Here is a 13364-nt window from a genome sequence, read left to right on the forward strand (position 1 = left end):
ATTTTAATAAACTAAAAAAGGTATAAATTAACTGGTTTTATTTGAGTCTAAAATATTATTTAACATCACTGAATCAACCTAAATATATTAGTATATACTAAAAAAAAAATGTTATGGGTTAAATCAGGTAGAAATACCTCTTTGTGATAACAATTGTGGGCTATGATTTTTTTAAATCTCAGCTACTACAGTACATTAACACACACACACACACACACACACATTTTAATAAACTAAAAAAGGTATAAATTAACTGGTTTTATTTGAGTCTAAAATATTATTTAACATCACTGAATCAACCTAAATATATTAGTATATACTAAAAAAAAATGTTATGGGTTAAATCAGGTAGAAATACCTCTTTGTGATAACAATTGTGGGCTATGATTTTTTTTAATCTTTTTTTTTTAGAAAAAATTTAACATTTAATGAATATAGACATATTTTTAAACGAACATGTTGCTATGAATAATCATTTTAATATTTATCTATTTATTTGTTGGTTGGTTGGTAGGTAACACTTTAGAATAGGGAACACATATTCACTATTAACTAAGAGTGTTCCTTCAATAAACTCCTAATTTGCAGCTTATTAATAGTTAGTAAGTTAGTTGTTAAGTTTAGGTATTGGGTCATTTTTAAGGCATCTAGTATGTGGTCATGCAGAACGAGGCATTAATATGTGCCTAGAATTAAGTACTAATAAACAGTCAATATGCTAGTAATATGCATGCTAATAAGTAACTAGTTAATAGTGAGAACTGGTCCTTAAAATAAAGCGTTACCATTTTTTTTTACTACATTTTCCTGCTGTACTAGCTAAGTGTCACTCAAGACTTGTTTTGGTAACCCTTTATTTGTTATTAACTACATTAGTTAACATGAACTATGAGCATTAATTTAATTCATTTTTTTTACTTCTACATCATTTATTTATCTTAGCTAATGTTCATTTCTACATTTACTAATACATTAATCAAAAGTTGTTTCTGTATCATTTGTTAATGGTGAACTGGCATTATTAACCAACATTAACAAAGGTTAATAAATTCTGTAAAAATATACCGCTCATTATCTAAAGCATTAACTAATGTTAACAAATTTTGACAGTTTAGAGAGTTCACTTAACCAAGACAATGTCCTTGTCCTAATTCAAATTATGGAAGACTTAAATAATCAGTGAGATGTTCTTCTACTGGATTCCACAAATTAGCTCTTAAGAGTGGCAGAAATGACTTGCATGCATTTCATACTGATCTTAAAGTAAGAGCCTGTAAGACTCAAGGGCGAGGAGACGCCCATAAATTCGGAATTAGCCCAAATACGCTGTTATTGAACTGCTTAAGCTTCTTAAACCTTCACAGCCAGACGAGGCAGAGATGAGGGTATATGACGACCAGACATGATATTGTTTCCTATAAAAATAAAATCTCTCTATAAGTGAAACTACAGAGAAACACCAATTTTGTAACGTGCATGTTTTTTGGAAAGCGAGTGATTTCGCTACACCTAAAACAAATGTAAATGTAAACAAATAAAGAGCATAAGGTCTATGGCAAGCTTTTTTAACATTCTTTGAAACTGAATAGCACTTATTTTTATGTTACTAGTGCAAACGTTTTAATCACAAATAATACAACAGTGACTAGCATGTTTTTCAACATTTAACGAAAGTAGTTTAGTTAGTTAATTTAGTTTAACATTTAACGAAAGTAGTTTAGTTAGTTAGTTTAGTTTATTTTCCTTTCGGAAATTCTTTTTGTATCCGTGGCAACTCTTCAGTGATCAACAACAATAATTAACAAATACAAACATCAACAGGTTACAACACATCACAAATAAATACAACCAGCATCAAACAGCATCCCTCTCACAACAACAGAATCACTGCCATAGATGTAAAATGACAACTGTGATAATCACAAAAATGTATTTAACAGAGCTATACTGGATGATATAAAAGATCTTTGTGCACGGGCAATCCATAATAATGGTACCCTGTACCTTCGACCAGATGGTAATAACTCATATTCACCACAAAGAGGATGAGATGCATCGTGAAGAATTGTATGGCTTTTCCTCACAGCTCGAGATTCACATAGTTTTATCAGACTATGCTGTTGTTTACCTGCAATCTTACTAGCCATGTTAACAATTTTATTTAGTTTGTTCTTATTTACTACAGACAGTGAGAAATACCAAGCAACAAAGCTGAAAGTCAAGATACTCTCCACAAATGTATGATAGAATAGAGCCAACACATATGTATCCACACCAAACTGTCGAAGCTTACGCATGAAATACAATCGCTGCAGCCTTTTCTTGTAAACAGCTGCTGTATTTACATCCCATGTCAGTTTTACATCAATGATTGTCCCTAGATATTTATATTCCCTTACAACTTCAATGCCCTCACCATTAACAGTTATTTGTTGATGAGTGCCTCTTCTTGTTCTGAAGTCGAAAATCATTTCTTTAGTTTTCCTGATATTTAACTGAAGGGAACTAGATTGACACCCATCAACAAACGCATCCACACCTCTACGATACTCCACTTCATCTTCAGTGATCAAACCAACAATTGCCGTATCGTCTGCATATTTGGCATTAAAAACATCAGATGAAAAACCTCGACATTTATTTGTATAAAGGGTAAATAACACTGGGGAGATAATACTTCCCTGTGGGGCCCCTGTGTTGGTAAAAATAGAGGAAGAGAAAGCAGAGTTCACCCTAACACACTGTAATCTATCGGTCAAAAAAGACTCAACCCATCTAATGAGTCTGCTATTCACACCCAGCTTAAACAATCTTTCCATTAGAATATGTGGTCGTATAGTATTAAGTATACAACTGATACTAATATTCATTACAAAAGTAAAGAGTATCCATTAAATTAGTTACAAGAATATATTCATCACATATTAGTAATTTTTTTTTTATATTGTTGTATGGTTACTAGTCACTAACTGCACATTTTTGGTCATCAACTTCTGTGGATCTGCATTTGTTGCTAACACTGCATTAACTCTTGCCATTAACTGTTTTGGCAATTAACTATTGTGATTGTGCCAGTAACTATTCATTACACACCAGTAATTAGTTGTTAATAACTACCCCAATAGTTAGTGGTATTTATTCCAGTTTTACCAGTATTTGAGATATAACAAGACTAATGCATTATTATATGTATTATGTACTATTTTATTTTTTTCGATTTTTCATTTAATACAAATTTATTATCAAAATCACATTTCTGTCACAATTTCTTAAATGTTAAATTTTGACAGCTTTGAGTTTGTGTGTGTGCACGATATGACGGAAACTTTTTATCAAATGAAATGCTGAAATGCTTGTGAAGCGAACCCGAGTACATGAAGTTAAAGTTTCAATAGCAGTCTTTTTGCACTTTAATATTCATAAACACTAGTCCATATGCAATTGGTGATGAGTACAGCCCTACTTTTGAGTTATTCATTCAAAATTTGCCTAATGCAGAGATATTCCGCACTATACTGTAAATTCCATGTTTATGACTGGATTCTGTCCATGTTTTCTGCATCACATCACCAAACTCATATGCGGCTATATGTAATAGCAACTCAGAATTATTACTTTACAGTTAAACAACAACAACAGCAAAAAAAAATCGTGCTAGTAAAATAAAATAAAAAAATGCTACTAGCAAAAACTGGAACACACAAGTGTAGTAAACTGAAACTGATACTAGTAGGCAAATAAATAGTTGACAGTAAATCTAAAACAGCTGCCAGTAACATCTGAAACAACACCAGTTGGAAGTGAACAGCTGACCACAGATTCTACAACTAATAGAATTCAATGGCAAAGATAATTTGTTATGAATGCATATTAAATACTTAGATAATATTGACTAAATGAATAGATACTAGTAATTAGAACAAATGAATAGTTAGTAATGAAACTATAAAAAAGTATTACTTGCTACTACTTAAAACGTGCTAGTAACATAATAGCTACTATTTCGTTTTAAGGAACACGTTAAGACGGCTTGCCATAGTGGTGCCTATATGCTACGTTAGTGTTATTTTAAGTGAACAAAAATGGCTTATATCAAAGAGCCAGCACTGTGAAGCGTTGTGGACATTAGGTGACTCGCGACGGTGTGTTCTCTCACCTCCACTGCAGTCGACGAGCGCGTGGAGGAGCACCAGCCACATAAAGGCGCCTTTAGCGAGACGACGGCAAACTGCATTCACCATGTCTGTGAAGTAGCCCTAACAAACTGCCGTGCCAAAGTAACGTCAAATGTTGTCCTCTCGTCCTTATCCAGGCGTTGTCCTCCAAGCAAAGGCAATAAGCCCTCTCCACATAACGTTCCCGTGGAGAAAATTAAATATTCCGCACAATTTCAGCTACCTGGTCATTTTGTCACACTTTACCCGTGTGTAACAAGTTTGTTACGGAGTCAGCCGGATGTGTTTGTATGGCAGAAAATGGTGCTGCTTCAGTTCTCCGTTGGAAATCTTTGGATAAGGCGATTCGCTCGGACTCGCATCGCCAATGAGCCCCGTCTGTTAGTAGAGAGCGACACCGAGCATGCGCCACCAGACAGCTTGCCTTTTAACCCTTTACTTCGGCCTGCTGTGACGATACAAACTACCGGAACACTCATTCACGCGTGCTCTTTCATTACTTGCGCCCGCTAGCAAAAGTAGGTACTAAGCGAAGGAAAAGCAAAAATCGCCTTTTAAAGTAGTACACTAGTCCGTTTTTGTTGCTTTTTAGTTAGGGATAGTCTAAAAACTACACATACATTTAACTCTTGTACTGATCCAACTTAACTGCGACGTTTTCAACGTTTGAAACAACTATTGTTTATTTACAGTTAAGTCAAGGTAATCTATTAATTGTCACCAAGGAAGCAAAGAAAAAACGAGTGTGAACTATTAAGGAACTAAACGAAACTACAAGTAATGTAGTTTGACTGGGCCCCTCAAACGAGTGTCACGTGTTATCGCGAGAGTTCCAGCAACTGAGGCTTTGAGTCACATCTATGCTTTGCTTTCAGTATATTTATCTTCTCTTTCATGACGGGAGGTGTTAGGTTAGTATACATGTGGTAGCTGTTGTTGTTGTTTTAAAGATTGGACATGTATGAATTAGATTTTAATAGCAGTGCTTAATTATCTTGGATGACTTTACTTGTTTCACGGTATGTTTATGCTGCGTCGCTAACTTTTCCGTGTAAACACCCGGTTACTTTCATTTCTTCATGGGTAATTATGATAGCATGGTCAAGCCAGTGTGTTATCATGGCCGTGTTTTGTAAGATTATAATTCCAAATATGCTTATAACCCCAGTTATGGAATCCAACAGCAGATCAGTGTATTTGTCTGTGATTTCTTTACTTAGATTAATAAAGAAATAAAAAAAGAACATTGTTTTGTGGGACTTTAAAAGGTTCTTCAATGCACCAGGCTTTGGTTCTTAAGTGTCTAAACATGCTGTCTCTGTAGGCAGTCACTGTATCTGAAACAGCCACTATTTGATAATCGTATTCATTATGTTGTATAGTGGAGTCAAGGCAGCTCCAGCATGGATTCAATGGCGGAAATATTGGAGGACAACCTAGAGAAGATTTTGAAGGGTGAGGGACTGGAGGTGAGAGAGTTTGATTCAGTTCCTGAACAAGTGAAGCCTGTCACACTGAGGAAAAGCGTGTGTTACATTGTCGGCGCAGTTATCTTCAACTCAAAGGTAAAGATGGCGACATTGTCTTTGTCTTTTAGAGTCTGTCCAGTGTCCGTTTATTACAGACAGCCCTCAGCTAAATGTATCTTAATGAGTTCCACTAATGAGCTGTAGAATTTGACTGGGAGCATGACAGTTCTCTCTTTTCACTGGCAGAAAATAGTTTGGTAGCAAGGCATAACATTAAAGGGGCTTTATCTTACACTTCACAAAAGCCTGTTTAAATTAAAATCGCTATCCAAACATTCAACAGAAACCCTATTGGTCATCTTTGACATGATCCCCATGTTGTAAGATCTGTCTTTTTTTTTATTTCCAGGATACATTTGAAAATATGAACATAAGTGTATACCAAAAAAAAAGGAAAAATCCTACCAGCTGACACATCTTACCCGCTCTCCCGTTTGTATATGCAAACGGATGTTAAAATGCATACCTCATCAACATATTCAGATACTTCATCTGTTTTCAATATTTCTGAATGTTTCACTACCTGTGGTTATTGTCAACTTGTGCATGTGTGTTGGTTTGCGTCATACAGGATGAGGTGTTAATGGTTCAGGAGGCAAAGAGAGAGTGTTATGGCAGATGGTATCTCCCTGCGGGTCGCATTGGAGGAGCGTGAAAGCATTCTAGAGGCGCTGCAGAGGGAGGTCAAAGAGGAGGCAGAAATAGACTGCCAGCCAATCACACTGCTGCTGGTTCAAGAACAAGGACCAAAGTGGGTTCGCTTCGTCTTCCTTGCGGAGGAAACAGGTTTGAATCAGGAACTGATTTTTTAGGGCAAAACAATATTTTTAAAAAAAAGGATTGCAATATGGCATAGTGCGACTGTTAAATTTCGCAGACTGTGATTTAATTAGTGTGGCACTGATAGTGTTTTAGTGTCTCAGAAAGACTTGGTCCTTTTACTGTGAATTAAGCCCCTCTGAGGTGCTATTTGCAGGAAACCCATCAAACCAAAAGCTCAATGGTATGCCATTTGAAAATGAAGAAAAATACAACTTAATATTAGTATTGTAATTTTACAGTAAAATTAAATTATTTTTAGTACTTGTTTTTTATTTTACAGTACAGTAGCATTATTACAATATTTTTTTTTGTTTAATATATTTAACAACATTCACAATAAAGTCATAATTATTCATGTTTTATAGTCATATTGAATTGTGGGAAAATGGCCTATGAAAACTTGAGTGGAAAGATTTTATAATTTTTTTTTAACTCAGTTTATGTAATGATTTAAGTTGGTAAACCCTTTTTTTTATTTTATTCCCAAATCATTCAGCCCTAAAAAGATTTTCACTCAAAAAGTAAAAAAAAAAAAAATCTTCAAAGTCCTCAGTGTTTTTTTTTTCTTTCTTTTTTTATATTTTCTTTGCAGATACACTCCCGATAAAATAATCTCAATCATTCCAGAATGATTCATTCTTTACAAATAGAGCTATTTAAGTCATCTTGTTAAAATATTATTTTCATATCACAATATATATTGGAAAAAATTATAATTTTTTTCCCAATAGCATGCAACCCTGACCATATATTTTAAATGTACTAAATTGCAACTTTATAACAAATGTGTAATTCCGAATACATTTAAATGCACGACATTAAAAAGTATATTGTCAAGTACACATTTAAAAAAAAAAAAGGTACAAAAGCTGTCACTGGGACAGCACCTTATTTACTCCTTATTTTTATTTTTGTACTTATTTTCCCCTTATTTTTGCACCTTTTGAAAGGGCACCACCCCAGTGACAGCTTTTGTACCAATTTTTTTTCTGAGAGTGTTGTACATTTGGCAGTATACTTTATTTCAGAAACAATATAATTATGAAGTTACATATAAATAGTTTATTTATTTATTTAAACTATAATACAGTTCAATTAAAATGTAGATAATATGCAATAAAGTGTCCAAAACATTGTTTAGTTCACACTTAAGTATATTATTTCTGTAATAGGTACTCCTTTTAAAAGTATGCTGAAGTGTTTTTTTTTTCCACAAGGGACTCTCATACTTAGGCAGGGAATATAGCTCTACACAGAAAAATAAGGGGCCAGAATTGTACCTTTTGGGGTACAACAGCTTGTCCCTGGATCAGTACCCTTAAAAGGACATATTAGTACCTTAAATTCTAAATCTAAAAGAATAGAGGCATCCACACCACAACTATAACAATGGCACAGAAGAATTACATAATTTTAATCACTTTCAAAACAACTTTTTTTCCAGCTGATTAATGATAAAAACATTGGCAGCCAATCAGAATCCATCCTGCTGAACAGACTTTTGTTTGTTGGTGTAGGCATATCGTTTGTATCATGTGGGCATTAAAGGGGTCATATGATGCGATTTCTATTTTTCCTTTTCTTTAGTGTGTTATGTAGCTATTTGTGCATGTATGAGATCTGCAGAGTTACAAAGCCCAAAGTCTCCCACAAAATGATTTATTCTATCTAAAAGAGAAGGCTGATCCAGACTGGGCTAAAACGGCTCATTCAAACACGCCCCCACATGTCTACGTCACTATGTGGAAATATTAGCATAATGCCGCCCAAATGTGCAGCAAAGAAAGAAGGCGTGGTTTCAGTAACCGCAGTTAGTGTTGAAGCAGCATGTTAGGGAGACGCTGTGTGTTTCATTGCGAAAGCAAAAGCACTTTATTTGGCCTTCCGAAAGTAGATGCAATTAGGAATCATTGGTTAAGATTTATTTACAACAGAACAGCACAACCCAGATGTTCGAATTTGTGCAACGCATTTTATGCACGACAGTTTTGTGAACCTAGAAGAGTACAAGGCTGGCTGTGCACAAAGGCTATTTCTAAAATAGCTCGCGATTATGGTAAGGGGCGTTACATTTCCGACGCGTGCTTGTGGTGTTCGGCCAATCACAATGCACTGGGTCAGCTGGCCAATCAGAGCAGACTGCACTTGTCGGAAGGAGGGACTTTGTAGAAAATGACGTGTTTGAGAGAGGCACTACAATAATGTACAGTATTTTTAAAAATAATGTGTTTTTTGAAGATTAAAGCATGTCAACATATTCTGTTACACCAAATACACAAAATAATGATATTTAATATAGCATCATATGACCCCTTTAAGTATGGTCTCCGTTTTTTGGTGTTTATGAACTGTGGTGTCTATTTTGAATGTTTTAGCAAGTGTAAAGTGAAGAAATGTTTACATTAATAATTAAATCACTCATACTTGCATATGAAATTCCGATAGGCCTTTCTTGCAATCATTTGCATACTAAAATGTGATTTCTTATTTCTTTCTAACATTAATAATATTTTGTGATATAATGGAAGGTGCCACAAAAGCAGTGTTATGCGTTTTTCTTATACACAGCTGACATAAAACAAGGCATATGCCAATAAATCAATACTGACAATATTTATTTTAATTATACATTTAATCACTTCATGTTATTCCAGAGCGAATTTTCTTTTACATTCCTAAAAATCAAAATGTAGTAACTTTAATTTTTGACTGATGTCAAGTTTTTCTTTTTTCTTTTTTAACTCCTCCCACCCAAACACATGTCACATAGAGACTACACTTCATAATTCAGTTAATTCCCAATAAACAGAATCAAGTCTCCTGCTATAAATTTTCATTCAAAAAGTGGTCACATTATGAATTACATAAAAAAAAAGTTGCAGAATCAGTATCACGTGGACTCTCATATTGATGGTTTTGTCTTAGTAAACATAGTACATGGAAACATTCATATTATCATAAGTTACTTTTTGTTTCACAACTTCAAAACTACCTTGTGCAGCAAAACTTTTCATGAAGCTATATTTAGTTTCTGTATCACGACTGCATTTAAAAGAGTTGAGACCACAGAGACATTTGATGCAATGAAATCTGCATGAATATTTTAATTTATTGCTGTGATAACAGAATTAAGCATGTATTGCGTACAGTTGCCAGACCTCTGTAGAAAATAAAGATCCGTTGTGAGTACCAGCCAATGGCAAATCACAACCACACAAACCAAACAAATCTGTGTACCTCTCTGGCCCTCTGATTCAGCCATATAACATACAGAAATACAAAACAACACTGATTATTCACAGGCTTTATAAAGTAGATTAAAGATAAATACAATTACATTACACGCCATTATGATATACTTAAACAACTCCAGTTTGTATTTCAGAAAGAAAAGTTGAAGAGGGCATGTGCAATTGCCTAAAATTGATAGTGTAAGAATTCTGATCTGAGATCAGGTTTTCAATAGCATATCTGAATGCAAAAAAAAAAAACATTCACAGAGGGAACTGACTGATTGGGCCTAAAACTTCTATAAAATATAGAATATAGTAAAAAAGTGCAAGAGACAAATATGTTTTTCTATTGCTTCCACTTTAAGTGAAATGTAATCATACAGCAAGATGTGCAGCTGTGGAGAAAAAGCGACTTCGTACATCAGTCATTGTCATTGTGAAAACCTGTAGCAGCAGTCTGAATTTTTTTTTATATTTCATCTTGGGCAAAACTGCCATCAGACAGGTTGACTCCTCCCTGACAACATTAATCAAAAGTGACTTGTATATCTATAAATATTGCCACTTAACTCAGTTCTGTGCAAATCCACTTTCTCCCAGTGATGGAGTCCTCCAACAGATCTTGTTGGATGCTGATCCGTTGTATTGTCTTTGGTTTCAGCATCATGAGTTCACTGCTCTTCTATGGGTAGTTTGACAAATGCTATAGCAGCCAGTTCCTTGCAGAACTCCTCCAGAACTATCACACCCTTCAACAGGGTCACATGATCCACCCTGACAGAGAGAACAGACCCAAGTATTAAAAAAAAGTCAAAACATTTAGTCAGTCTGACATTTCCACATTATAAAAGTGGAAACGTGGAACAGTTCACCCAAAAATGGTCATCACAATGTTGTTGTATTTAAGGGTGGAATAAACCACACAAAATTCACCCAGATTTTTGCCCCAATTGGCAAATGGACAAGTCAATGCTAGTTGCAGGGGTTAAAGCAAAAAAAAAAATCCTGAGCCTGAACTTTTTTCTGGGGCGGGGCCAGGGGGGGATGGGTCAGCACATGCAAAGAATGCAATGACTGTGGCAACTTTAACATTTGAAAGGATACTATGGCAAAGTTATTGCTTTCCTTATTCAAACTGATTTTTTTCATGAATATATGGTTGACCTGAAGAATGAAAGCTATATCATACACTTGGAAAATTATGAGCTATATCAGCGCTTATCGACACTTAGGGGTATGACAATACACTTGGCTCACGAGATGAGACAAAATACAGATACTTGGTTCACTAGAACGAGACAATATTTTAATACTATTTTAATAAGAAATTTTCTTTGACAAAATATTTGTCTTTTAATTACAAAAAGTAAAACAATGCAGTTGTATTTTGAAATATTTGAACTAATCTAGGGCTGTAACTAATGATTATTTTGTTAATCAAGAAATCTACTGATTATTTTGACAATTGAGTAATCTGATATTTTTTAGTAACACAAATAGACCTAAGTGAAAACCAGGCTTTAGCATGACTATTTATATATAAACGATGAGGCAATAATAATTGGCTCAAATAAAATATCAAAACCAAGTAATTACATGGTTTTATTGAACAACACTGTTAAAATACATAATGTAATATGCCTATACATAATATGAACATAACCGACTTAAGTATATGATGTATTATAACAAATACCTGCAGAGGGCGCCAACGGCCTGGTGACGTTTCAATTTACAGCTTGATTAAACAATGTTTAAATCCATTTAATATTTGGCCACATGCAAACTCAGAAACCTTTATTTTGAAATCGCGATGTACAATAAACGCCATATTTAGACATAGGCTGATGTATTCTCCTGTGTTGGCAAAGGTTTATAAATGATTTGTTACAAATCTAGTGAGATAATGCACACAGTTTTCCCAGATGAATGTTAAGCAATTCAAATTCATGGCATATGCAGAGGAAGAGTTTAGCCCCTTTCACACAAACAGTACTGGTAAATTACCAGTAAGTTACCATTAATAGATCATATGTGAACAGGACCTTTTCAAAAATCCTGGTAAATTTGTTCTGGCGTAAATTTGTTCTGCTAATCATATCGTTCTTAAGGAGATGACATGATTACTCTGAGCTGTTTACAAAGCTCCGCTGCTTTTTAATTCGTTTTTCTATGTAAATATGCGCTAGATGGACATATTTGACCATTGCGCCTCGCAGCTTTTTCAACGTGTCGCGCTTCTCCATTCACCAGGGCTGCGACTTTGAAGCCCTGTAGTTGCCAAAAGTCAGAGCCAGTCTGCAGATTTGAGTTGACAGATTTCAAAGAAAATTTTGAAGTGTATGTGGGCACATTTGGAGAATATCTAACCTGTTTACAATTTTGAGCTGATTTTAGAACACATTGTTTACATTTGTCAAGTGTCTCCTAGCATCAAGAGGCATGTTCTGCATGAGTTTGTTGTGAAAGTCTTACATTGTCTCCTCCTCCAGTCCCATCAGCTGTCTCCTGATCATCATCAGTTTGTCTGTCACATTGTGGATGTGTTGAATCCTCTGCATTAAATCCCCGATCACCTGCAGGAAAACACAATGCTCTTGTTTTCCTGATAAATGAGGCAGACAGGGCTGCTGTTCACAAAGTCTGCAGCTGACACATCGGCCAACCAGCTTTCATTCACAACAACACGAGTATTTCTCTCACACACTGGCAGCTTTTTACACTGTTCTCACCCTGACTAGAGTGGAGAAGAGCGATCGCGCTTCAGGGCTCAGGCTGATGTACGGGTCCAGCAGGTACTCGTGCAGGTGAGGGTGAGGAAGCACAGCTAACTTGGACAGAACTGACGTCACCTGAAGATTCAGCTCATACGGCTGGCAGAGGGAAACAAATTGAGAAATACAGTGAAAGAAAAAGATTTCACTGTAAAGATTTCTTTTTTTAAACTAAATTAACTAAAATTTTTCAAATTCATTGATTATACATTTCATTTACAGGTCCTATGAAGTATTAAGATAAGCTATCAAACTTTTTGAATGCACTTCAGCCATCTATCCTGACAAAAAGTTTTGCACGTTTTACCATTCTGCATGCAATGCTGAAAGCAAAATGAAGACAAGATCAAATGAAAATCTGTTTTGGTCTACTACTCTACCTGCTCTAGTATGCGTCCAATCCGGTCAAACAGGATTTGCAGGAAGCGCCCTTCATAGAAGTCTGTAGCTGGGTTGGTTTCAGTGGTTTTGGCAGAATCTGGCCAGTTCCAGTCCCGTGAAAGAGCAATACATTCTTTTAACTAATGAGAGAAAGAGAGGACAGTTTCAGTGTCAGAATATTTGAAAACCAAACCGAAAAAACTGTTTTTGCTCACAGCTGACAGTTGCTGTACATTTGGCTTGACTTATTGCATGAGGTAAAACTACACAGTAACACACATGACAGGAGTATGAAACATAAAAACACTGGCTTTTATTTAGTTTTTTGTTTTCAGTGTGTCAACTCACCAGTTTGTGTGCATCATGAACATATGTGTCATATCCTGCTCCCTGCACCAGATGGGATGTTTTTGCTTCTTGGGGCACTAAACACAAGAAGCTAATAAAATT

At 35.2% G+C, this 13364-nt stretch overlaps 3 protein-coding genes across 6 annotated transcripts in view; 1 reads left to right on the top strand and 2 right to left on the bottom strand.

Moving 5' to 3' along the window:
* LOC107566966 (disintegrin and metalloproteinase domain-containing protein 9-like) overlaps positions 1-4652 on the bottom strand; it is a 52477-nt gene extending 47825 nt beyond the window's left edge. For 2 of the 4 annotated variants that reach the window (XM_016252540.1, XM_016252537.1), the window contains exon 1: positions 4157-4648. In XM_016252540.1, the coding sequence (XP_016108026.1) occupies positions 4157-4241 (85 nt within the window). In that variant the 5' untranslated portion in view covers positions 4242-4648. Of the gene's footprint in view, positions 1-4156 lie in introns of all 4 variants that reach the window. The other 2 variants (XM_016252539.1, XM_016252541.1) reach the window with 2 other exon arrangements.
* A 353-nt stretch (positions 4653-5005) lies between these two features.
* Positions 5006-6516, top strand: LOC107566957 (8-oxo-dGDP phosphatase NUDT18-like). The gene is given in 4 exon segments (XM_016252528.1): positions 5006-5086; positions 5563-5740; positions 6276-6344; positions 6346-6516. Coding segments are annotated over 4 exon segments (435 nt in total). The 5' UTR covers positions 5006-5069.
* Positions 6517-8832: 2316 nt separating this feature from the next.
* Positions 8833-13364, bottom strand: part of LOC107566958 (protein FAM160B2-like) — a gene marked incomplete at its 5' end in the record, with an annotated part of 17474 nt that continues 12942 nt past the window's right edge. The window contains one exon of the mRNA XM_016252529.1: positions 8833-10533. Coding sequence (XP_016108015.1) covers positions 10431-10533 — 103 coding nt within the window. The remainder of the gene's footprint in view (positions 10534-13364) is intronic.

Source organism: Sinocyclocheilus grahami, unplaced genomic scaffold, assembly GCF_001515645.1.
Source record: "Sinocyclocheilus grahami isolate Dianchi unplaced genomic scaffold, SAMN03320097.WGS_v1.1 scaffold1117.1, whole genome shotgun sequence".
In the NCBI taxonomy this organism is placed as follows: domain Eukaryota; kingdom Metazoa; phylum Chordata; class Actinopteri; order Cypriniformes; family Cyprinidae; genus Sinocyclocheilus; species Sinocyclocheilus grahami.